At 42.0% G+C, this 27,173-nt stretch overlaps 1 protein-coding gene across 1 annotated transcript; it reads left to right on the forward strand.

Annotated features, from left to right (window-relative positions):
* The first annotated feature begins 4,614 nt into the window (after nt 1–4,614).
* LOC310783353 (arrestin domain-containing protein 1-like) lies at nt 4,615–27,081 on the forward strand. The gene is made up of 8 exons (XM_083644203.1): nt 4,615–4,750; nt 7,779–7,889; nt 9,027–9,077; nt 14,987–15,141; nt 16,035–16,217; nt 16,872–17,048; nt 18,292–18,844; nt 24,978–27,081. The coding sequence occupies exons 1-8, from the start codon at nt 4,633–4,635 to the stop codon at nt 25,013–25,015; spliced, it is 1,386 nt and encodes a 461-aa protein (XP_083500329.1). The 5' UTR covers nt 4,615–4,632; the 3' UTR covers nt 25,016–27,081.
* Nucleotides 27,082–27,173: the final 92 nt, after the last annotated feature.

The raw sequence follows: 27,173 nt of genomic DNA on the forward strand, positions 1-27,173 counted from the left end.
ATCAATGAAAGAACAACACTATTTCTGTGGAAGCGGAAAGGCTGCACATCTCCTATGTTCAGTGAGTAATTGTTTGCATGACCTCTAACCTTACACCTTCTGTTCAGTCATTACACATTTTGACAAATGGTAGACCATGCCCAGAACTAATATTTGATTTGTATGGATTTTTTGTTTTCCATTTATTTTCTCTCTCTCTCTGTCACTGATCAGGGTGACTCTGGTGGAGGCGTGGAGTATGACAATACGATTTATGGTGTCCATATTTCCAGTGTATGTCCTGATCTGGTTGTGTTCATTGATGTCTGTACATACATATCATGGATCAAATCTACTATTGATCCTAATGTCACACCCTCACCCTAGGCTGAATCTCTATCATAATAAACAAGATCTCTATGAGATCTCAGCTCTACAAGAAACTGATGTTATTTCTGTGTTCCTTTTGTTCCTACAAATAAATGTTAAATTGTGATTCTCATTTTCTTTATATTAGGATAAGCAGAAGAAAGAATTCCCGCACACTATCCAGTTACTGGCAAACTTTATTAGGCAACGTTTCGGTCACTCAGACCTTCATCAGGTAAAATGAAGAACAAACAAAATCAGTCAAGTATTTATATTCAGAACAAAAAGGGAAGCACGCACATCTCCGTAAAAATTTGCAGGTGCTGGACTCAAAAATACACACCATAGAAAGAAGAGGAAGTCCGCACACTGTTGACGCTCCAGCGACCACAATTTTATTTAAGGCTCACACTGTGAGCGACCACAATTTTATTTAAGGCTCACACTGTGAGCCTTAAATAAAATTGTGGTCGCTGGAGCGTCAACAGTGCAAGTATTTATATTCCACACCTCACAGGATGCGCCCAATCAGGATATATATATATATATATATATATATATATATATATATATATATATATATATATATATATATATACACTTCTCCAGGGACCACTACACCAACTGCTGACAACTACTGTATGCACAGTGCACTGTAGCCTATTATGTTTTATCTTTGGTGTGTGTGTGTGTGTGTGTGTGTGTGTGTGTGTGTGTGTGTGTGTGTGTGTGTGTGAGAGTGTGAGTGTGTGTGTGTGTGTGTGTGTGTGTGTGTGTGTGTGTGTGTGTGTGTGTGTGTGTGTGCCTGCGTGCGTGCGTGCGTGCGTGCGTGCGTGCGTGCGTGCATACTGCACACTGCACACTGAACAGAAACATGTAGTACACAAAACTGAAACTGTTATGTCTCATGTGATTCAATGTTTTTTATGCTCTTATATGTTTTTATGTTTTGCACCTTCGATATCTGATGTGACAATGTTTCCTATGCTCTTACATGTTTTTATGTTTGCACCTTCAACCACCTGAATTTCCCTATGGGATAATAAAGTTTACCTTGACTTGACTACATGCCTATTGTTTATCCGGGGGGGGGGGGGGGGGGGGCAGACTATTCGCTGGAAGGGCTTTGAGGGCCCCTAAAGGCCTGGGGCCCCAAGCAGTTGACTGCCTTGCCTGTTCACAAGCTACACCTCTGGCTCCAACAGGTATCAGCAATTAGTGGTAGCACTACTCACAGCATCCAGCAGGTGGCACACACACACACACACACACACACACACACACACACACACACACACACACACACACACACACACACACACACACACAAGGGCCCACCCTGATGGCATGATTGGATGAATTGCATGCTCCATCAGAACCATTATTATATTATATTATATTATATTATATTATATTATATTATATTATATTACCGTATATTATATACTGTATGATATGATATTATATTTGTTTTCCACTCTGTTAGTCAGATGTGCTGTTTCGTCTCCTTTATCTCCTCATCAGCTTCGTGTGGTTTCTGTCTAATAGCCTATCTGTACAGACAGGAAGCTGCTGCTAGCAGTAAGCACTGTGACTTCCTGTTTATGTCCTACTTCGGGGGGACCTAGTAAAGCCTATTAATATACAGTCAATGAGTTAAACAGGAGACCCTCACTGTTTTAATATATTCTGGTGGGACACTAACACTGCCATGCTTAATTTTTGCAGAAGGTCACAAGGAAACCTGTTTTTTCTACCACAGGGGTGGGGCCAGCTGTTTGATGCACAGACTCACTGTTCACCTGTTGGTCTGTCAGCCAGGCTGCACCACGACATATGTTCTTGGCTCATCTCAGAGACAGAAAGTTGTAATAAACCGATAACACTTTACAATAAAGGGTACATTAAAACGGTTAACGATGCATAATAAGCATGAACTAACCCTTAGTTACTGCTTATTACACTAACCCAGCTAACTATTAACTAACCCTAACGAACTAACCCTAAACTAATAAAACAATGTAGGAATTAATACCTAGTTAACATGAACACCATTAGTAAATGATTACTGGACACATTACTGTAGTTAACTGTTAATTAAAGGTTAGTTAATGCTTATTAATCATTAACTAGTTAATGCTTATTAATCATTAACTAACACTTTGTTAGAAAGGTTTGATCGGAGTGGAGGCCACCTCCGCTTGCATGGAGCCCGGAGTGGAGCTCGTGGTGATCAAAGGGTCTCTCTCAGGGGTTTGCTAGTTCAGAGAACCCACCTGCTTTTCTTGTAGGTATGAACCTAACTCATCTATTGTCGCTTGCCTTGTCACAGGCACGTTTGTTAGAACATGGTTGCGGCCCCGCCTTCCATCCTGCCCTAGACCATCTAGAGCACATCTGGCTGTCTCATCTTGGCCCAGGTGCTCTAGAGTCTAGAGTCTGACTCTCTAGACCATATAGAGCACTGCTGGCTGTCTCATCGTCATGGAGGCATGGAGCTGACGCTTGGGCATCGAACCTCGAACACTGTTCTATTATATACCTTGTGCTAGTGCGTTGGTATATAGCCTTGCTGGCATTGGGAGTATGACATCACTGGTGATGTCATAACCCACATCGCTCATCCCCGCTTGATGATGTCACACTGTCGGTGATGTCATAGATCGCATTGTGATGTCATCGGCGCAGTGATGATGTCATCACTCTCGATAGATCCAGGAATGGCTTCTAGGGACCTAGCTGGGCTTGGAGGCCCAGAACATGCCTTGGATGGTGGCCAGCAAATTGGCATTGACGGGAAGCCTTTGTAACACCCTTAATTAATGCACCCTTATTGTAAAGTCTTACCAATAAACCTAAGAAAACAAATAGAACAGCCTGCAGATATATTTTTTTTTAATTATTTTCATTCAAGAGGATGTGAAGACATTCTTTATGTGCAATACTATGCTATTCTGTCAACATCTGCAATTCATGTGCAATACAAAGCTTATTACTACTTCTCATTAGGGCTGGGTATTGGCAAGGACCTCACGATATGACACGTATCACGATACATGGGTCACGGTACGATTGTATCATGACACGTTGCGATACGATATGATACATATTGCAATACATTATATTGTATACTCTACATAATTTACTGAAAATTTAAAATTTGAACTGAAAATACAACTTGCTGTGTATCCCTCAGGTAGTGTAGTAATATGTACATCACATTAAATTGATAACTCCGTCAGTGGACAAAACTATGTAATTCAAAATTTGTATTACAATTATTAGAACAGCATTTTCAAATTTGCAGTTGCACACTGTGTTACTGAATAGTGAATACTGAACACACTGAAATAAAAATAAAGTGCACAAGCATTCTTATTGTGTCATATACAGCAGAAGAGGGAAGCGCTGCATGGATCTGATGGCTCATCCGACAGGTGCTCATTAGTGGGGCAGGTAATAACAAATATAAGAATAAAACAAACCGAAGAAAGGAGGTCTTGCTTGATATCAGTCCACAGGTTTTGATGCAGCCTACCATGGAATAAAACTTAAGGCACTCTGTCTTCAAGTGAAAAAATATTGCCTATATTTTTAATTTTGGAGCACAAGGCAAACAAACAGACAGACAAACAAACAAATGCGTATTGACTAGTCGATACGCAACAGCCGACTAGTCAATATGCACTGGATATGAATTAGTCCTTGGGACTGATATCAAGGAAGACCTCCTGGATTTTGTTTGTTTTAATTTACTGAACATAGCTATGCAAAGAAAAACAAAAAATAAATCCCTGAATTATCGATACAGTATTGCAAAAAATATTGCAATATAGGCTACTGCTGTATCGATTTGACTGCACAGCCCTAATTCCTATGCACCCTGTACATATTTTGTCAATTGCAGATGTTTGGGTTACCACCGGTTACCACACTTGGTATTTATCTACAGTTTATATCTTTATATCTATCTTTGAATCTTTATATCTTTTATATCTTATTTGTTTATATCTTGTATATTTCTTCTAACATCGTGTTTCTATTCTATTCTATTCTATTCTATTCTATTCTATTCTATTCTATTCTATTCTATTCTATTTAAAAAAATATATAGAAACACATTTTGGTCGAGATATAAATGTAGGAGCCCCGGAAACTACGAGAGCGCCTGAAGGCAGCATTCATATCGTGACGTCAAGGGGCGGGGTGGAAAACTCGTAAGTACTGTGTGCTGCTGTGTGTTTGTGCGTACAGGTGAGGTGATACTCGGCCTGCCTAGTGAAGATGGGGAAGCTTCAGGAGTTCGAGCTGACTTTTGACAACAATAAAGTCGTGTACAGTCCAGGCGAGTCCATCTCTGGCACCCTGAGAATCAAAGTGGCGCAGTCGTTCCCATGTAAAGGTAAGGGTGCCGAAAATAGCGCATTTATTTAGCAGTTTTGCGCACCTGTGGCAGTGCTGCAGACGTCGCGTCGCCAAACAAGGAAGTGGACTGTAATGTAGCAATTGACGCTGTGATGTTAACCATGGAAATATGCTTGTGTTCAAATCACATAATTGTGAATCAATAATATTCCAATAGCGAATGTAGCCTATTAAGTGATCATAGCTACTTAGCCGGTATCTTTCTTTGTCTTCTGTAGTGTTACATAACATTATAATACTCCTACAGGGACTTGCAGCATGACTGGTTCACAATGAGCGACCTAATTGTCATTTAATTATTCTTTATCTATTAGGCTATCTATTTATCTATTAGGCTATAGATTATATAATTAGCCTATTATTCCCTATTATGTGTCTGTGGTAGGCTACTCGGTAGTGCATTTATGACGTCTTTGTAACCTAATGATCTTTTTTTAATCTTCTACTATCACTATAATATTCCTACAATGAGTTCTGCTGTGATATTTGTGTATCTATAGTTGTCATAGTGTTTAAACTACGGAACTATTTAGACCTTTTTAAAGTTTGTTGGATTTTCCCATGATCTGCCTGAGTCTTCTGTTATTAGTTTGCGAAAGTCTTCCAGCTGTCTCATGTGTCTCATGCTCTATGGACTGGACTGTGAATAAGAGGACAAATGTCGTTGGAGACGGTTGTTTCAAATAGCCTATGCCACATGTTTGAGATCCATGCTGAGTCTTGGATCAGATATCTGACAGACAGGTGGTCACCCTCACCTCCAGCACCAGGACAAAGGCACTTCAGTTCCTAAATCCACAGAAATTCACACACTGAGATGAAACTTTAATGAGCCCCATGGGGACTACTTGACGTCAAAACTAACGTATAGCCTGATATCAAATCCTTCCCATCTTTCCATTTCAGAATAATGCTCTCTCATCATCCTATTGTGAAATACAGTCGCACACTTTCCGCTCATACCACTGTAAAGGAAACTTGTCAGGAAAAAGGAAAGTGTGACTGGTACAGTAGAACGCCACACCTATCCTAATAGACACTCAGTCACCCATGGCAACATTCCAAAATAAAACCATAGAACCAGACAAACCCATTGTTTTTGAAAAGTCCTGAAATAAAATACGGGACGCTTTTGTCATTTTTAACAAGACCAAAATCCCATCTAGGAATGTCGCGACTCGCAAGCGTTTGCTATCTTTCTATGGGGAATAATGGAAGTTTGAAGAAGCTCAACCTGACATTTTTCTTCTACAAGATCATTCCCAAGTGGAAAGAGTAGCTCTCCCTCCTGACTTTGCCAGAAGCTGCTTTTGTGAGGGTTTCTGTTGACGAGGTGGTTGGGCCTGCTGTCTGTTTACATTCCTCTTCAGGTAAAGCTGGTCAGACAAGCTTCACAATGTCAATGCTCAACCCAATCGCCAGAATAAAATGTTGCCATTGTACATTTCTGCAATTCATGGATACGTACAATCTCAACGTGAATTTCAAATGAAACGTCTACAGTTTACGTTACTAAAATGTGGCATTTTAATGTTTCTGTAAACATACAAACTCAACGTAAATTTAAAACAAACCGGTGGTTAATGTGAAAACCTCACCGCCTTTCCAATGTGAAAACGCAAATAAAACATATTTAGGTTAGGATTATGGTTTGGGTTAGGCTTAAATAACAAAAATGTTAAAGGTCCCATTCCGTGCAAAAACTGTTTTTACTTGTAAATGCATATATACTGCTGTCAGCCCTCCCTGTAATGAGTGGTCACAAGCTCAGAACTGCCACAGTTGGATTTGTCCCTATCCAGCTTCCCCCTGCAGTCTCCTCCAAGCCACACCCCCAAACGCTTAGTTTGCCCAGAGGGGAATTGGGACGTCACGAGCTTCCTCACGCATACTGCGCGGGTCTCTCTCACACAAGCTACCTGCACCATTTTGTCTATAGCCACAAAATTAACACTTCTAGCTGGAGCGACGCCAACTGTACGTGATCCAGCAACTGCAGAGGTGCATTCGGTAAGTCTAGGCATTTTGAGATGTCCTCTTTAGCGTAGTAACCGTTAAGTTAACGATAACTCGCAACCTGGCGTGCTGGTCCACAGACGCTAATCTGATTGGCCGCTGGGAGCCTGGGGCGGGCTCTCCCTCAGCGGCCAATGGGAACTGTTAGTTCTGAATATATTATAGAAACAGACCGTTCTTGGGAAGCGACGAGATGAGGAAGTGAGAACTCCGTCACAACAAACGGGGTTGCTATATTTTCGACAAATTAATCCAGAATCATGTTTTATGGACCAGAGACACACGTTTTTAAGAGGTTACAGCTGCACGAATTAGGACCTTTAAATCATGTGAGTTATGTATGACTTTGGGAACCCTGGAGATCGAACATGGCTCTCCGGTGTGAAAGGCAAATGTTCACGCCCTCCATCCACCCCGGCCACAACACACTTACTGGCCACCGCGCTGTACTGTATTTCAATATCACACTCTATGACGTGTATAACGTTGATATACATGTATCTAGAAATGTGATATGCAACCTATTTTGGTATAGAAACAGAAATGTGATATTCTATGTATCCGTATAAATCAAAATATGATAATTGGATTACTAAATGTGACTTTGCTTAGATGAACCATATTGTGATATACTGTACATTGGTATTGAGAAATGACCCCTATGGTTATCGTGACATTGATTTCAACCATATCAGCCAAAGGATACCCTGTTCTGCTCTCTTCTCCCCTCCCTCCCCCGTTCTCTCCGTTCTCTCACTCTCTTCTCCCCCATTCTCTCCCCCTCCCCTCTCCTTCCCCTCCCCCTCTCTCCCACCCTCTCCCCCCTTTTCGCTCCCCCCCTCTCTCTAGTATAAGATTGTTCAAGCCTGTTTGTTGATGGTGCTTAGCTAGACATATTCTCGGTAAAGCCCTCTGACACACGCTTGTGAATCCGTGCTATACAAATAAACTTGGCTTGACTTGATTGCCATATGTCTTCCCTGCTGCAGCAATCAAGGTGAATTGCAACGGCTTCTGTGGCGTCACCACCAAAGTGAACGACACGGCGTGGACAGTGGAGGAGCAGTACTTCAACAGCACCGTGTCTGTGGCAGACAAAGGTACCGGACGAGTCCCAGATCACACTCACCACAGTGTGAACTTCTGTGAAGCTATTTGGACGTAGAGTTTGAGCCAGGTGTGGAGTTTGATAGAGCTATCCTGCTTGATAGTGTCACACAGCCTGTAACAGAATAGAGGGCTCATTGACTTGAAGATACTTCCTCCTTGTGGTTGCGTTAACTTTATGGCAGTTGTTTTATTTGAGCTGTATCAGCCTCCTAAAAGAGGACCTTTTTTTTTTTTACAAAACAAAACATTAGGCCCATAAACTCCCCCTATTTCCCCCCCAGCATTATATCACATGGGAAGATTTTGGTTTTAATTTGGTGTTCAATTGGATAATTGTCTATATTGTACATGGGAAGATAAGGTGGAGTAAAACCCATGTTTAGAACAGTCATTCTTCTTTATTACTTGCTCAAATTAAGACTCACATGAATGCTAATTGAATTGATGACAAAATGTGTCCCCCCCCCCCCCCCCCCCCCGTTCTAATTTTTCTGGGCGATCCGCTCAAGAACCTGTAGAGCATTGGTTCCCAAAGTAGTGTTAGGTGGAGGTACTACAGGGGTACTTGAGATAAAGCGGAAAATGGACTCTTTCTTATTTTGTAATGCTATATTCTTCAAAAGGTGGGTTATCATTCATTCATTGAATATGCTATAGTTTTCACTTGTAGTTTTCTAAGCAAAATGTTGTAGTCAGGTATAAGGGGGTACTTGGAATAAGAAATCAGGGAAAGGGGATACTGAAGCCAAAAGCGTTTGAGAACCACTGCTGTAGAGGGATTGAATTGTAATAGAATAGAAATAGACAACACACATTTACTGCAGCCATTTGATGAAGTCCTTTTAACTTTACACTTTCTAATATACTGTTTTATACTTCAACTTTTGAACTATTCTTGTTTCTTTATTAATGTTGTTGGGATGTCTGGAAATGAAATGTGCTCTACTTATACATTTGACTTGGGACAAAGGGTTTTGCCCATATCCCTCAGTGTGGCCCCATGAAGTGTTCTGTGTACACTGTAATTAGCATAGGGCCCTGGGGCAGGTCTGGCTCTCGGGGAAACAACAGAGCCAGTGTTACTGTTCTCCACTGACAGTTGCTTATCTGTGCTCTCTCTGTCCCAGGAACCCTGAAACAAGGCGACCACTGCTTCCCCTTCAAGTTTCTCATACCAGGTAGGAGTGTGGACGGATGGGGGGGATGAACACCTGTTAGCGCACATTCTTTCCTGTGTGTTTTGCCCTTGCACGTCACCGCTAGACAGACATGTCCTGGCATGTTCGTTCCTACACTCCTGCTGTGGTGGTCTCTACGAACCAACGAAACCTTAACGTTTCCATTCATTTGCATGCATTCACCCCTTAGTTCATGCAAAATCCTCTTGAAATGGAGGAGATCCCATCAAAACTACTTTAATCACCCCCTTAATCTTGACTGCTTACTTTCTGATTTAATGTACGATTCAGGTAGACAGGAACTTTCCATTGATAACTAATTAAAAACCTGTAAACCTGCACAAAAGACACGCAAAATCCTTTAATTACCAGTGTTATGAACAAATCCATGACTAAATGTGTATATACACCTATGATGCTAACCTTTATTAAAGCTGTTGTTTTTAATGGATAATTAATGTTTATGTAATCGAGAAATTAAGGACATTTGCCGGACCCAAGCTGGTTTGGTTTGTGTGAGATATTTTACCAGTCGTCTCCACCATGTATTGGTATATGGGGAAAAAACTGCTATTAGGGTGGAATCTTCCATGAATAGTGTTTGTGTTTTAAGGTGGATTTCTACTTTTGAGTGCTTGATCACTGCACTTAGTAACAATTCAGATATTTTCAATATTTGACACAATGAGAAACTTTAGGTAATGAATTTTTCCAAAGTGTTTCGGAAATGGAGCTCTTCAAGTGAAAGCAGAGAAGACTGTGTTTCTGCTGCTGGTGAGATCCTCTTCTCGAGATCTCCATCTGCCACCACTACCTGGCTGTCACCTGATATCCATAGAATAGTCAGTTTGTTACACTTACTCCCTACAAGGCAAACATGTTTATTTTAACAGGTCATTCAGTCTAGTATTTAGTCTTAGATTTAAATTTAAAAAACAAGTGAAAAAAATAATAATCTGATCACACTTTTTCAGTGAACTGTTCCTTTAAAAGCTTTCTTCAGTCAAGTGTTATTTTCATGATACTAGTGCAGTGATTCTGCCTTGTTTCAACATGACATGTGAAACAAAAACTTGTGAGACTTGTTTGTATTTGCATTGGACTGAAGTCATTTTTCAGTTGTCCTGAGTAAAATAAGGCAGAATATAAGACTAGAATTGTAGAGAAGAGACACTGACTCACTAATTAGGATTAACTAATGTATATGTTTATTAATCATCTTCTTAAATGTTGAAAAATTTGACAATGGAAGCTAATGCATTGCACACCTTCAGTTACTTGTGGACAGGTGCATAGGAGGAGAAGTCCATAGGCAAGAGAAGAGAGGATTCCTGCACACTGTCCTTAACTTGCAATAAACTTTTATTTGATACGTTTTGGTCAGACCTTCATTTTACCTGATGAAGGTCTGACCGAAAGGTTGTATCTAAGCCCTCGTTCACACAGGACGCCGAACGTAAGCAGAACTGAAGCTTGAAGCAGGCACAAGCTGAACAGACGCCTTACCGTTCACACAAGATGCCTTCTCTTTTCCTCTCAGCGCCTACTCTCGCGCCTTGAACCCGCCCACATCTCCCATTGACTTCATGCCTCACGGCTTCAGCGTCACGCTTGGAAATTCGGAGTCAACCCTGAGTGTTGAGTTTCAGCACGGCGTCAGCACGGCGTCAGCACGGCGTCAGCACGGCGTCAGCACGGCGTCAGCGTGGCACGCGCGTGGTGTGAACGGCTTTGCCTGTTAACAAGGACGCCGGAATGAAACTTGTGGGTACAGCGTAGGTACAGCTTCGGTTGAGCGTTGCTTTGGCGTGCTGTGTGAACGGGGGCTAATAAAAGTTTACTGGAAGTAAAGGACAGTGTGCGGGAATCCTCTCTTCTCTTGTAAATGTTGAAAAATGAAAGTGACAAGTAACCATAGACTGTAGAAGGACTCGGAGATGGTCGGAGTGTGTGTGTGTGACGTCAGCCATTGGTTTGTAGCCTCTAGTTTGGCATTTTGGCCCACGACAGAGCTGCAGCTCCATCTGCTATTGGTCCGTGATCGGCAAGCTGCGCCATCATTGGACAGGCGACCTGTCAATCACGCCAAAATCATAGTCTGATTTATTATCTACTTTATGATAAATGGGCGAGTTATATAACAAGGGAAAATTCGGCCCCAGACCACGTGTGGCGTGTGGCAACCGTGGATGCAGGCATCCCGGGGTTGTGGCTAGATGGGGTACAGCCACGGATGGAGTGATGTGAAATTGTGGCAATTGTTATTATTCCATGTAATTTGTGTTACTTCTTGTATAGTGTCATGACGAAAGCAAAGATACAACAGAGAGTGAAACTCATCAAGCGTCCCCGAGAGTGAAAAGCGTCCTTTCTGTTCCCCCTGACAGAGTTCATGTCTGTGAAATGTTCTGTAAAATGTAGTTCGCCACTTAGCGTTGGCCGAAGCAAAATAATCACCAAATAGTGAGTGTGTAGAACGGGCCAATGTGGAGGTGTGTGTGTGAGTCAGTGTGTGCGTGGGCCAGCGTGGAGGTGTGTGTCAGTGTGTGCGTCCCAAGCGGGCGGGGTCAGGCGTATTGAAACACCCCCCCCCCCCCCCCCTTCAGGAAACGAGAGTGAAACTCATCGAGCGTCCCCGAGAGTGAAAAACGTCCTTTCCGTTCCCCACCCTTCGGGGAACGAGAGTGAAACTCATTGAGCGTCCCAGAGAGTGAAAAACGTCCTTTCCGTTCCCCACCCTTCGGGGAACGAGAGTGAAACTCATTGAGCGTCCCCGAATGTGAAAAGCGTCCTTTCCGTTCCCCACCTTTCGGGGAACGAGAGTGAAACTCATCGAGCGTCCCCGAGAGTGAAAAGCGTCCTTTCCGTGCTATGACTGACTGACTGATGCTATGACTGAGTGATGCCATTGAATTCCTCGCGTGTTGACCAGCGTGCGCTAGCGCACGTGGTAAAAATTCACTCCCCTTACAGTTGTCATGAAAGTTGAATTTAGCTATACAGACCAAAAGTGTTTTTTGAACCAGGCCCTAAACATGTTTATTTGCGCTGTAAAGACGGGCATTTTAATATGGGGGTGAATGGGGATTGACTCGTTCTTGCATCCAGCCTCAAGTGGTCATTTGAGGAATTGCCATTTTTGCTGCCCCCTCACAAGTAACAAAAAGAACTGTACAGAGGGAAACAATAGACGGTAAGAAGGAATGGTCACAGGGCGGCTGTGTTCACAAACCAGTAGAACGACTTTGCTTCCCACGATGATTTATTACATCAGCCATATTATATTTATGACATAATTATTAATAAATGTTTGTCACATTTCCAGGCCATTCGCCTGCTCTGCTCTCATGTTGCATATTGAGTGCGCTTCTGTTGCACATTTCTATGTCATAGGACAGTGGTTATTATCTTCTACCATTATTATTGCTTACATTTTCATTCTAGTTGTGTGCTTATATATTTCCCTTCCCCTACTGAATCATGCAATGACATAATTTCCCTAATAGTTTCATCTTACCTCATCCAAATCGTCTGACATGGGTCTGTCCATGTTGCATGTGATTTGTTGTCTTAAAAACCCTTTCATGTGAGCAGCAGTAGGTAGTCCTGGGCGGTAGTCCTGAGAGGTAGTCCTGGGCCGACAGAGACCGTTCATAACCAGCTTCATAAGTCATCTGGGATGAGTTAGACATATTCTTGTAATGATAAATGTAATGATAAATGATTGCATTCAGACTTCAAATCTACGTCTACTTTCCATTACTGTGTGGATCCTAACCGCATACATGACCTGCATGTATTCAAATCATCCAGACAAGGGTTAGGCTTTCTGCATGTCAATATTAGAATATCAGTCGCCACAGACCTCTCCTTTAAATATGCCTGTACCCCGAGCTGACCATGACAATAAAATCCAGGAACATAATGTTAGGCCATGTATTGTCAAGACTACAATTGTAGGATGCGTTTCATCATAAAATTGCCCTGAACATCGAAACAGCTGCATTTTGGATGTGAACCCCTTTTAATATCATTAAGACCATAGAGACACTGCGGGGCGCGTCACCACGCCCAAAACGGGGGGTATATCGCAATTTAAAAGTTTGGATATCGCCCAAGCAAGCCTTATCAAAATAAGTCAAAAGAAGAGAATAATCAAAGCTATCATTTTCTCAGTTTAGGACTATGGTAATGTCATTTATGGACATGCCCCATGATACCAGCCAAAGAGCATGGTGCAGGTTGGAGACCCCAGATTGCATTAATATGTATATGGGAGGGGTATAGCAATAGGATTTTCTAAAAATAAATAAATAAATCACACATAGCTGCATCTAAACTTGATTTCAGGAACAGTGGCCAGCTGCTGTACAAAGACCTTTTGTAAAGCAGCTGGCCACTGTTCCTGAAATTGAACTGTACACCTGTGATGTCATCCAGCAACAAGTGATGTCACATGTGTTGAACGAACGCCCTAATGGAACCTTTTTCTCCATATTTCTGCCCTGGTGGCCTGTTTAAACCTGTAGATGCTGTCTACCCCTGTGGACTGGTTTGTTACTGGAGATAACTGTGGCACCCACCACTGCCTTTTTTAGGAAAAGTGTGGCTGGCCCTCTGTGTCTTTGAGGTGTGACCAACATCTATATCTCATCATTGTTGTTTGGAATATTAGTGCTCATCCTATCTGCTCGAACTCATACTTCAGGTTCCACCATTGAAATCTGAACAGTGAAAGACTGAGTTTTGCTTCTTCTGTCACTTGGAATGAACGACAGTGCATTTTGAAATTGACTTGTTTCTCGAATCTCGAAGTGTTCTCCCTCCCATGTGTTCCCAACTCACCAACCCCAACCATTATTTGTATGCTGTTCTATTTAGGCCAGTAGCAGGTGGAGTTCATGTTCAGCGACAGTCTCCACAGTGTGACTAGCAGCGGCCCAGAAACTCAAACCGACCTAACCGGTCTTTTTTGTACTGTTGTGAATCTTAATCTGTCATTTGAAACGTGCGCCAGGCTAGCGTGTGCTGTTACCTTCTGAATGCCTGCATGTCTTTTTGGCTGAAAATGATCTGCAGGATTGCAGACTTGTTTGCATTCACAGCAGTGCCTATAGGACGGGGTTCCTACCAGCGAAATGAAAGATACATTTGTTCATTTCAAATTTATGTTTTGGTCAAGACTGGAAAAAGTATAGCAAAGTAGTATTTTTTTGAGTTGCTGACTTGCTGTAATTTCTCATTAATAGGTCTTTGTTGTGAAGAAGACAATTCACAAGTGGAGTAATGGGACCTACTTTTCATTATCCCTATGCAGGCCTTGAAAGTCTGTAAAAATATTGAAATGAGTGATGAATTTGCATATTTTAAATTTGCTCAAACTTTGGGAAAATGCCCCCCCCCCCCCCCAATATACATGAAGTCAGATTTTATGTAGTGATGCACCCATTGTCATTTTAATTTTAATATTTTTGTGAACAACAATCCCCAGCTATAATGGCTTAATTGACAATATGGAAAACATACAGGATGTGTATTACTAACAAACCAGCTAGTACTTGACGATACTAAATACTAGTGTCCTCTAGAGAGAGAGTGGCGTCAGCGGAGGACCAAAATGTGAGACTCATTAGCCAATGAACAGCCAGGAAGGGGTCTCGCGCTACTTTTGCATGCTAAAATAAAGCTGATAATGTACAATTTGATTCAAGGGGGGGAAAACCCTTTCAGAGTACAACACAAACTGTCTATTTTGCTGCAACTCGACAGTGCTGCTTAATCCAGGACCTTACTTCCTGGAACTCTTGGGAGTAAAAAACTGGTCCATTGGAGTGAATGGAGATGTCGGGACTCTTCTATCTACATGGCTCTGCTAAATACTAACACAATACTTGACTCCTCCCCCACAGCCACTGCTCCTACATCTTTCGAAGGCAACTATGGGAAGATCATCTACAGAGTGAGGGCTTTCGTCGACACGCCGCGATTCGCCAAGGACTATAAGGCGGAGAAACCCTTTTACCTGCTCAGCCTCCTCAACCTGAACAAAGTGCCCGACATACTGGTGAGCAACATTGTGACTGTGTCTTCTCACCAAGATCAGTGGGGTCCATCTCTGATATTATGCTGGATATGATGCAGTTTGATTGATTACATATTTATTGTACAGGGTTCCCAGGGGTTCTTGAAATCCTTGATCAAGGCCTTGAACGTTTTTTGAAAATCTAATAATACAGTTGTTATACTACAAGTGTTGCTGGAGTTTTGACCCCATTAGACCTTTCCCCTACTCCATGCACCTAATCTCTAGTCTAAAGTTTTTGAAAATAGACATGGCTAATTGAAAATGCTTGAATTTATATATTCTGTGCAAAAATAGAAATTGAAGTTCTCTGGTGAAACTCCTCTCTGCCAGGTGAGAAGAAGCACCTGGCGACTGCACATGTATCGCAGGAAGCATGTGCTCATCTACGACTCACGCCAGATCGGCAGAGGGGGTGGAGCAATGACCGGGAGAGCAGGGGGAATTGGCCAAGTACAATTGGGGAGAAAATCAGAAAAAAATGGAAGAAAAGAAATTTAAGTTCTTTTGATACATTTATTTTTTACTTAACGCTAGTAAATAGGCTACATTCCGCTTAGTGTCTGTATGTGTGTCTCTGGCCAACTGTGCGTCCTTGTTTCACACACCACCTGCCTCGAAAAAGAGCAATGGACGTGTGTGCAAGAGTGATTGAACTGGTAGGAATATCGCGATCATCCCCCGCGCTACGCGACTGCGCATGTATCGGAGGAAGCATGTGCTAGTCTAGTCCCTCTAAACACTGTTTCAAAGGCTTTTCCACCCTGACAAGAATACAATCCTGGTGTGAACGGCAGCTTCAGGAAAAATGTATGCGTATCTGTATCAGTCTTCAAAAGCCCAAACATCAGTCTGACCCTAACTTTTTGGCGCAGGGCCCCAGCTCCTCTGCGGTGACCCGGCAGTTCACCTACATGCTGGTGAAGTCCGGCACGGTGCTCCTGCAGGCCCAGAGTGACATGAAGGGCTACACGCCGGGCCAGATCATCCAGCTGACCGCCAACATCCACAACCAGTCTGGGAAGACCACGGGCACCGTCATGGCCAGTCTGATGCAGGTAAACACACTGCTGTTCCATATATTGCCATTATATTGAAATTCACTGTATCGCAATACATAAATGAAATGTAAATATACGTATTGTGGAGCAGAAAAATGAAGCTCCATTTGATTCTGCTGTACTACAAATGAGATGTTTGACCATCACAATTTCACAAGCTCGGCATCCATATTATATTAATGTCACTTTGTAATGTCATTTTTGAGTTGTTGTTTACATTCTAGCGAGCCAATGCCATAGATAAAAAGATTTGTCAAAAATCATTTATTATTATTGTTATTATTAGAATAATAATAATAATTTTTATAGTGGAGTAAGACAGTTTTCCCATAATCAGAGTATGATTTTACTGTTATTCTTTGTGGCCTGAGCAAGTTTCAGAACCCAGCAGTCAATGAAACACATTCAAAACACGTTTGAATAATTTAATAACTGTCAATGTGAAAAGTTCTTTCTCTCTTTTACTTTGTTTAAAAGTTAATATTTTGTCATCCGACAGCAGTGAAAACAAGAATTGTCTTTTATTAAGTCAAAGAAGAAGTAACAAATTATTTCCTGCCTATTGAAAATGGCAGAGCGTTACTTATTTTTGACAACATAGAGTAGATGCTTAGTGTAATGCTTTTTTGTTGTTGCACGTTTGCGTTTCAGAGAGTGACGTACGAGACCAAGAGGCCCACCCATGATGTGAGGGCAATAGCCGAGGTGGAGGGAGGTGCGGTGAAGCCCGGCAAGGAGGCCGAGTGGAAGGAGCAGATCATCGTCCCTCCTCTCCCTCAGTCCTGCCTCTCCGGCTGCGAACTCATAAAGATTGAATATTATCTCAAAGTAAGAAGCACTTCTGTCAATTCTCTGTTTCAAATGTGTTTTATTTGAGCATGACAATATATACACATATTCCATACATACATAGTGCATACATAGTATATTCTATTCCATTTTTACCGATATAGGTTCGATCATGAAATGCTCTTTTTTGAATTTGAACATGTACACATACATACAAATATCAATACAAATACAAAACAGTAAAGAAAATAAAGAGAAAAGAAAAAGCTCTCCATTAACTTAGTTTCTCAGTTCTATTCCTGACTCTCCCCCAGCCTCACCCTATTCTTCTGTCAAACATATTTTGTTGATATTGAGAGGAAAGTGCCAATTTTATTTTAGAGTGCAAGATACTGAATTAGATGCGACCACACCTTATCAAGAAATGGAAGTTTGTCCATAATAGTACCTTATTCTTTCTAAGTGGAGTGTGTTTGTAAGGTCACTAAGCCACATCTTTGTGGTAGGGGCTTCCTTTTTTTCCAGTGCATGAGAAGCAATCTCCTTGCAGTGATGAGACTATAGGATAGGAAGCATTGCTGGGCGTTGGTCAATTTCGCTTCTGTCAATTCTCAGTTATGATTTTGTTTCACGTTGGTCATGTGTGTCACCACATTTTGCGGTCATTTCCTATGTTGTGCCTGAGGACCCCCCTCGAAAAAACGAGATGGTGCATCTCAAGGGGTTTATCCTCTAATTAAAATTTGAAATTAAATGTCACTTCAATGTCAATTCAATATGGAGCGGAACAGTGGCTAAAGTCGCACTCTTTGATGTGGTTCACAATCTTTTAAGAGTCGTCTGCTGAAAAGCAAGTGACATGAAATCTGAGAAGCATATGACATTTCATACATACTAGCAGAATACCCGTGCACTGCAGTGTATCGAGTGTAAATGTGGCGCCTCCATGCAGAACGGTGATGTCAAGTAGATAAAAGCCATTTTATTTGTCTGCCTCTTCAGCATCCTCACTACTGATGGCATCGCTCATTGGTCTATCTATCATTGGCTAGTCAAAGCCATGAAAGAGAGAGCCTGACTACATGGAGACATCACCAAATGCAATCTAAAGGGCAGATCTCACAAATTGTTTATAAGTAATGGTGCCCTCCTTCTTAAATATTTCCATATAGATTGGATATAAACCTTTTTTATGGAGGAGAACACTGTGCTGTGGGTGTAAATATACTGTATGTTTCCACGGTAAACTTGACTAACGCTCACGTTGTCTCTGGACGCCCAGGTCAGTCTAAAATCTCCAGAAGTCATGCTGACGTTACCCATCCACATAGGGAACGTGTCACTGGACAAAAGAGCACTGGCTTCCTCCAGAGTGGCTCCTTCTACCTCCACTCCAGACGGAACGACCGCAACTTCTGCCTCAGACCCCGCCACCCCCACCCTGCCCCCTCGCCCCGCTCCCAAGCCGGCGCCGCGTCCCGCCCCTCGCTCCAGAGTCTCCTCCTACGCCTCGCCCAGCGCTCCTCCAGCCGAGGACCACCAGGGAGCCGCGGGCGGGACGACAAGCGAAGCCATCCCCACCAAGAGCCACTCCCAGCTGGGCGTCTCGGGTCCCCACAGCGCCGTGTCGCCCAGTGCCTTCAGCTACGCCCCGGGTCTCACGTTCTCCCAGAACCAGCGGCACAACGGCCCCGCCGCGGACTCCAGCGGACCTCTGTTCTGCGTGTCCACCGGAGCCACCATACCTTTCTTCTCTGAGAGCAGCGCCAACCCCATGCCAACCTCCTGCCCGCTCATCCTGCCTCCGGACTACAGGAACTCTGCTTATCCACAAGGTCAGTCTGCACCATCCAAGCTAACCCTTATACATAGAGGTAGTAGTAGCAGTACTCCCAACTCGGTGAACTGAAAACACCTTAAAAAAACACTTTTTTGTTTAACGCTTGTGTTAACTTGATCACAGTCTGCATTATGTTACTGTATGCTTTTTCCTGTTATTCTGTGTATTTGTCCTTTTGTATGTTAGTTTTCTTTATGTACCACCTCTGTCACAATACAGTACATGATAGAAACTGCATACAGACACCACTAGGGCTGGGTATCATTTAAAAAATTATGATATCAGTACTGATACCAGTACCCTTAAAGTGATGCAGATACAAATAGAGTAGAGTTTGATACCTTTTTTCCACAGGCTTGTAGTATAGCCATACTTTTGAACGTGGTGGGGGCTGAACTGCCATCTCTGCCACATACGCCGCACTCGACTTCACCACCACAGGGGAGTCCCCAGCAAAATTAGTAAATTGTGAGATTTCACTAGGATTTCAATGACTAGAAGTCAGCCCAAGGAGAGAATGTAGTGCATATACTTGGTCATAGCTTTCACTCTCTCCTGTTGTCTCCCCATCTACATTATATTATACTTGCGCTGTTCACGTCAGCTGCGTCGCGCCGGCAGGCTCGCCAGCCACGGCGCACCCCTCGGCGCATGAAAGGCTTTTAGGTATCAAGTAGCGATACCCAGCCCTCGACACCACAGGTTCCCCCTGTAAAGTAAATTATCTGATTTAGAAGTTGGAACGCCATGCCGCATACATTTGCATATTAATGAGTATTTAACCGATTTTCTAGAAACTACTGTAACAACTTGAAGATGCAGAGTTCATATTAATACTGCTAATCTGTTATGTGAAGACAAGTATGTTGAGACATTTTCTACTTACGAATGACCTCAGTAGCATAACTGGTTATGTTTATTATAATATTAATAATGTCATGGTGATTCTGGTCGAACATTAGGCAAAACATGCTGTTGGAGAATCAGAACAGTGCCTTTCTGTGTGCAGAAAATGTTACTTCATCATTGTATCGGTTAAGTACAGTTGGTTTGTTTCTCCATTTCCGTCAGTTTCATGAGAGTCAGTATGAGTGACTAAAATAGAGTGTGTGTGTGTGTGTGTGTGTGTGTGTGTGTGTGTGTGTGTGTCTGTGTGTGTGTGTCTCTGTGTGTGGGTGTGTCTGTGTGGGGGTGGGGGTGGGTGTGTCTTGTGTGTCTACATTAGCTGGAATATGAAAACTGCCACTCCCCAGGCTGATATGGCTGTGGTTTTCTTTCTCACAGACTACTACATGCACACAATATTCCCAGTTTTGCCCTTATTCCGAAAAAGACAATATTCCGGCGAAGCTGTTTACATAGCTAATGAAAATGTATATTCCACTAAATATTCCAGTGTTCATGCAGCCATGCATACTCTGATTACGGTAACGTAAAACGTCCCAATGACGTACTGTAAGTCCTATGGCTAATTTCATTCATCCATCCATTCACTCACTCACTCACTCATACTCCTCTCTTAATCTGTCCCCCGATGGCTGTTAGGGTGCATGAACATACCTACACACCATTTACAAACAACCATTTAGCTAAACGAGTCAGCTGGCTGCCTCGTTGTCTATTTTCCTATTCTTACCAGCATCATTCGAGCTTACAGCTGAAAAGATTGGCATTTGCAATATTGGCGCATATCCAAAAACCTGTTGAAATCCAAGTCTTTCATAATGGTTACAAGTAGGTGTGTTTCTCCTTCCGACCAGAAAGTGTGTTTTTCTTTTGGGCGTGAATCTCTGGCTAGTTGGTTTGTTTACAACGCACATACTGTAGCTGACCGTAAACAGGGAAGACCTGTGTGTTGCAAACTGTGGTAAAACCCCCGATTGAGATTCTGAATGCGTTGTATACATGTCCAAAGAAACCTAAAACCTGAATAATATTGGCATATCCCACATCTTAATCGGAAAAAGCTAAATTCAGAAATAGGGATGGAATGATAACCGGTTTTAATGATAAACCGTGATAAAATTCATGACGGTAATGTTCATTCATTAAAACCGTATTACCGTGATTAGCTTGATTATAGCACTTTGAAGAACACAGTAAATACTGTCCTTCATTAACCAAAGTTAGCAACAGTCTCCCAGACGCAGGCGCGCAGCCTTGATGAACTGATTTCAGTGAGTGTATCCGTCCTTTTTTGGTCTGAGTTTTCAATATAAAACTTGGTGAAATGATTTCAGTGAATGTATCTGTACTTTTTGAACATTTTCAGCACATTTTAACAATACCATGATAATATTGATAACTGATATTTTTGGTCACTGTAATCGTGATATGAAATTTTCATACCGTTTCATCTCTATTCAGAAAAAGACCTAATTCTGAAAATCCAACCAGAATAATATGCTGTTTAAATGACCTGTATCAAATGTGGAATATTGGCATGTTCGGAATAGTAGTGGAATATTAGAGTGCATGTAAACGTACTCAATGAGCATAAGTGGCTCCTGCATTACATTACTGGCTTTCGTGGGGAAGCTAAGCAGGTCTGGCCTAGGATACTCCTTGGATGGGAGACTGGTGCTGGAAGTGGTGGTGGACCAGTAGGAGGTGCTCTTCCTCTCTGGTCTGAATGGACTGATGAATAATCTTTTCTGATGAATAATCTCCCCAATGCCCAGTGCAGAGACAGGGGGCTCTATCGTTGCAGCGGCGCAGTTTCTAGGCCGAGCGCCAGCCGCAGCGCAAAGCAGTGGGCGTGGAAAGGCGCACTTGATATCTTGGTATCGGCGCTAAACTCAGCCTCAACCATTATAACCACGCCTTTTAAGCGTAAAATTATGCATTGTCCGCTCATTGGAGAATTGCAGGGAAGAGACACACGCTTGCCTTTTAAGCTCCAATTCCTGGACAAATCCGGTAAAACCAGACAAAGCCAAGGGCTCCGCCGCCCCCCCCTCCCTTCATCCGGTCTGTCTATCTCCATATATAGGCTATTATTCCATATTATTATGCTTCTCAAACCAATCTAACTGCAGTTAAAATACTGCAAGCATGTAAATACGCTACACCAGTGGTTCCCAACCTTTTCCAACTCAGGGCCCACTTTTATGTCTCAAAAATGTTCGCGGCCCACCTCCGACCCCATAAATACAAAGGCCATATAATGCGTTCTCAGAGCACTTTTTTATTGAAAATTGAACATAAAGGACTGAACTGAATACAGGAGAAACATGTGGAAGCTCCACAGTCACTAACACAGCACCTGTAACATGTTGCAACACCTTCAGTATTACAGTTTTCAAGGAGCTGTCCACACACACACACACACATACACACACACACGCACACACACACACACGCACACACACACACACACACACACACACACACACACACACACACACACCAATCATTCAAGGAGCTGTCCATCAGCACCACACAGATGTCAGAAATGACAAGCAAGGGGCTGTCTGTAACAGGCTAATTAACAAATGATTAATAAATAACGGTATCCTTCAACAATGGAAAAATGCATTCTCATAACAATTTGACATCCAATATCAGATCCAAACAAAATCCAAATATCAGAAGAAAGCCCATTAAATCGATAGGGTTACAAATAAACACAAACCCAATATAAAGATGATGTAAAGATGAAACTTCAATTCAAGCAAAAGCAATAACATCAAAGAAACAAAAATCATACTTTTTCAAGTATGATTTTTCAAAATCTTTCCAAAAAAAATTGTTTTTTTTTTTTTTTTTTTTCAAAAATCATACTTTTTTGGAAATGATTTGGCGGCCCACTTGCAATACCTTCGCGGCCCACCAGGGGGCCGCGGACCACAGGTTGGGAATCACTGCGCTACACTATAGCAAGACCAAAGTGAAAATAATGTTCTAAATGCATCGGATAGAAAATTATATAGCCTATGGCTGGATGTCATGAGATTAGATGAAAGTTTGGGCAGAATGATATCGTTTTATCTCTTCTCCCCCACTGCACGATGCAACATCCTCTGAATGACACCTATCACTTTTACTGGATCTGATTACTTTATTCTATTTTATTTACAGGATTTTATTATTGAGTAATTGTATTTTATTTGGCCTATATATGCCCCCCCCCCCCACCCCCTGCCCACAGGCGCTGACAAATATGTTCATTCTCAATAAAATCTTCAGTAATCAATCAGAGTGGCTTTAATAGCCAGATTGGCAGCAGCTGGCGCAGTGTGATCAATATGGCAGACCACAACCGATCCGCAAAGTTCTCTGCTGAGGAGAAAATGGTGCTGGCGAATCAGGTGATATATCTGTCCACCATCCATTTTGAATAGCTACAAAACAACTCTTTACTTAAGTCATTTATTCATCTATCCATCCAGGTTCAAATGTACCATCGCGCACTGTTTGGGGAGGGGAATTACCCCGCCGGGAGGGCCGATATGCGCTGCGGCTTGTTCAGCACCTCGGACAGCGCCGCTGCCACAGACGGGGGAAACATTTGGAAATAATTCTAACTACTATGCTTTGCACAGAGAAAATATAAATACAACAGACTATTCTGGAATGAATAGCTGTAAGGAAGAGTGGGGTTTGAAGAAGCGCTACACAACAGTTTATCCAGTTTCTCTCTTTCTCTCTTTCTTTCTCTCTCCCTTTCTCTCACATTAAACGATATACATGCCTATAATGTCAATTATCTGAATGAAATAATAATACATATTAATTAGGAATATTGGTAATATTAGTAGCCTAGCTAATTTCGGGGGGGGGGGGGGGGTAATAAAACGTAGAGCTATATTACACATAAATGGGGATTATTATGATAGCCTAAACTAAATTTATGAAACTGCATTACAGCTTCACCCAAAGCCTGAGAAGGGTTGCAATCTTATATTCTATTGTATTCTAAAGTATTTTTTTCTATATATTGTATTCTCCATTCACTTTCCTGTCCCCGGTGCACAGAATCCTGCTTTAGGCCTGCTTTTCAAAAGCGCAAAGCTCTAAAAGTAGGCCAGGTCGGAAGATGGCTGGAAGATAGCAGTACGCCGGTATTTAGCGCCGACACGCCCACTTTGGCGCATTCAGGGACTCCGCCACGCCCATTCGGCCTAAAGCGCATTTGGCAGCCTAAAGCCTATTGCTATCTTGCCGAAACAGGCGCAAGGCACGTTTTTTTGCGGTTAAGGCCCGTAATAGCGCCGATGGCCTGTGGGAGAATAGAGCCCAGGGACTCTGTCCTTTGAGTGAGCCCCGTCCTTCGGATGAGATAAAATGAGGCCCTGACTCTCTGTGATCATTAAAGATCCCATCGGCACGCTTCACAAGAGTAGGGGTGTGCCCCGGTGACCTGGCTAAATTCCCACATGGGCCTTCCTTCAATCATGGCCACCTAATGATCCCTCCTTACTGGCACATTCAGTCCTCAACTCTCCACTGTGATAGCCAGTGGTGGAACTGGCATTGAAAGGTTGGGAACGGGGTTCCCATAGCAATCATTGCGTGGGAACGCTCTTCGCCTCTTCCTCAGGGTTCAAGTTTTGTTTTCTTTAAAAAAATCACTCATAGATGTTTAGCACTGTCTCTCTAAAGCGTTTTCATAAATCTGACCGTACCTGAAGGCACCATGACTGCAGTCAACACAGCCAATAGGCAGCCCCAGAGCAATCTAAAAGTGGAGAGCAGAGCAGTGGAGAAGACAGCATGAAAGGAGCAGAGAATAGTAGGAAAATATGTAAATCAAGGGGAAATAATCGGCAGATCTCGGCAATCTTTGAGTAACTTTTGAAAGAGATTTTTATGTAGCTATAATGGTAAAGAGTAAAATCAATAAGGGGCCCCCACCCTGCGTAAGTGGGTTCCCAGAGCAAATCCTGGCCATTTCCACCACTGGTGATAGCTGATGTCTGGTGAGCATTCTGGCGCAAACTGGCTGCCGTGCATCACCCAGGTGGGTGCTTCACATCGGTGGTGGATGTGTTGAGTTCCCTCCCCTGATATGTGAAGCGCTTTGAGTGTCTAGAAAGGTGCTATATAAATCCAATCAATTATTATTATTAATTATGAGTGTTTGTGTACATTGAGTAATATTGTACCTCTGCTCTTGTCTGTTGCAGAGGCACCTCCCTCCTACGACGAGAGCTGCAACACATGAGCAGCAGGACGGAGAGGCAGCACCCACCCCACAGGACGAGGGCCAGCCCTGTGTTTGACTTCAATTGGTTTAGATGAATGCTGAAAATTAATGTAAAATTTGAGCATTTTCAAAATAATAGTCTCACCATTTTTGAAAAGTGTAACACCAACTGAAAGTAAAACTCATCGTTGAATAGGGCTGGGTTAAAAAAAAATCGATTCTCCGATTTTAAACCGTTTTTTATTTTAATCCTTTGATCAATCGATTCATATGTCCAGAGATTTTTTTTTTCTTTTTCTTTTTTTTTTATAAACATAGGCTATAATATTATAGGCTGTGTGTGGTAGTTGAAAAATATTTTCAAGTTTACGTTTATTTATGTTTGTAGTTGAAACAAAAACATAAATACTGTAGGCTACATAAATGGAAATGTTTGATCATTAATATCTACTTTTAGAAATTATATAGGCTGAAATCAAATCACTCTGCATAATTGTGAAAGTGTCTTTATTGACAGATGAAAAGGCTGTTATTTACCCTTTGTCACCACCTGGTGAGCAAATGTATGTGTAACTAAAACCATTCAAATTGATAACCGGTCCGCAACTTTTTTTTCCCATGCATCTACCGGTCCTTGGCGCAAAAAAGGTTGGGAACCCCTGTGTTACATAACTGGACAGTCAGGTTACAGCTCAAAAACATGTTTTAGTATCACTAACCAAATCGATATTGAAATTAATCGAATTGGAATCGAATCGAATCGGGATTAATCGATTCGGAACCTTGTGAATGGGAATCGAATCGATTCTTGAAATTTGAACCAATACCCAGCCCTATCATTGAATATTAATCAGGTAACTTGAGCACTTAAAGGAATAGTTCACCCAAAGATCTACTCCGAGTAGATCATGAGTAGAACATTTTTGTTTTTGGGTGAACTGTACCTTTAACCTGGACACAGAGGATAATAAGATGGCAATCTTCAGCAATGAGCATGAGGTTCTATTTGGAAATGAGAAAGTGTTGATTAATCTCTAGTAGATTGGGTGTAATGAACCTAGGCTTTTCTGAATCTTAAGAAAAGAAAAGAACATCAACTTTTTGAATTGAACTGAAAGTGAATTGACCCCCAAACCTGCCGCTCAGCGAACAAGTAGATGCACAAATCACACTGGACCACCAGCCATGGTCAACCATGCTGTATATAGTTTTTAATTGTTTGGAACACTGTTTTAGCACTTTGCCGTTATATGTATACTGTATATACAGTATGTAAGAGGAGCCACATTTTTAGCTCTGGGTTATGTTAAAAATCCTGGTGGCATCTGTGATGTCAAGTTTGGAAAGTGTTTTTTTATGTATGGAAACCTACACAGAAAAAAACTATCCTTCAAAAATCATTTTGTCATTTCAGCTTCACTTGTTTCAAGAACTTACCTTCTTGCAACAAGTTGATTTTCACTGGATATAAATTGAATCATTGTTATTCAGCTGGCATGATTTTGACTAGATAGTAGATGGAAATGGTTTGTTGGAAGGGTTTTGTCATGTGAATTTGCCTTTGGTGATATGTTCTTTTTTTAATATAATGTAATCCTGTTTTTGTTTAGGATCTCAATCTCTGTAGTGTTCGATCATCTGTTTGACACTGATGGTGAATTTATATTGTATTGATTTGTAGGATTGCTTAGAGAAATAGTGTTATGTAAGGTCAGAGGCATCTAGAAAGTGTTCTGCACCTATTGAATGTGCATTGGTGTGCCTGAATGTGCCTAGTTTAATTTCCTTTTCCTGTCCCCCCCCCCCTTTTTTTTTAAATATTGTTTGAAGATTTAAAAAAGCATTACTGTGATTCTGAGTTTTATTCGGAACATAAGGAAGACTGTTTTGATTATTCTTGATTTGATCGTTCTGATGCAGTTCACCTTGTCTGGTCATGCCGTCATCTCCAATCATAGAAAGTTTTGTGAAAGTGTTTAATCTTGCTTAATCATGTAGAAAGGCGAATGTTGCCTGTATTTATTTATTGTTTTGACTGTTTGCCAATCGTCAACTTCTGCCCAGTATCCTATTAAAGCCATTAAACATAATCTATTCCTGATTGTTTCGTATTCTTGACTCAAGCAATTTTGTTTCTGGGGTCAGGGGGAGAAGGTTATGTTTTATTTAGAAATGG

The sequence above is a fragment of the Poromitra crassiceps genome, assembly GCF_964638095.1.
Source record: "Poromitra crassiceps genome assembly, chromosome: 10".
In the NCBI taxonomy this organism is placed as follows: domain Eukaryota; kingdom Metazoa; phylum Chordata; class Actinopteri; order Beryciformes; family Melamphaidae; genus Poromitra; species Poromitra crassiceps.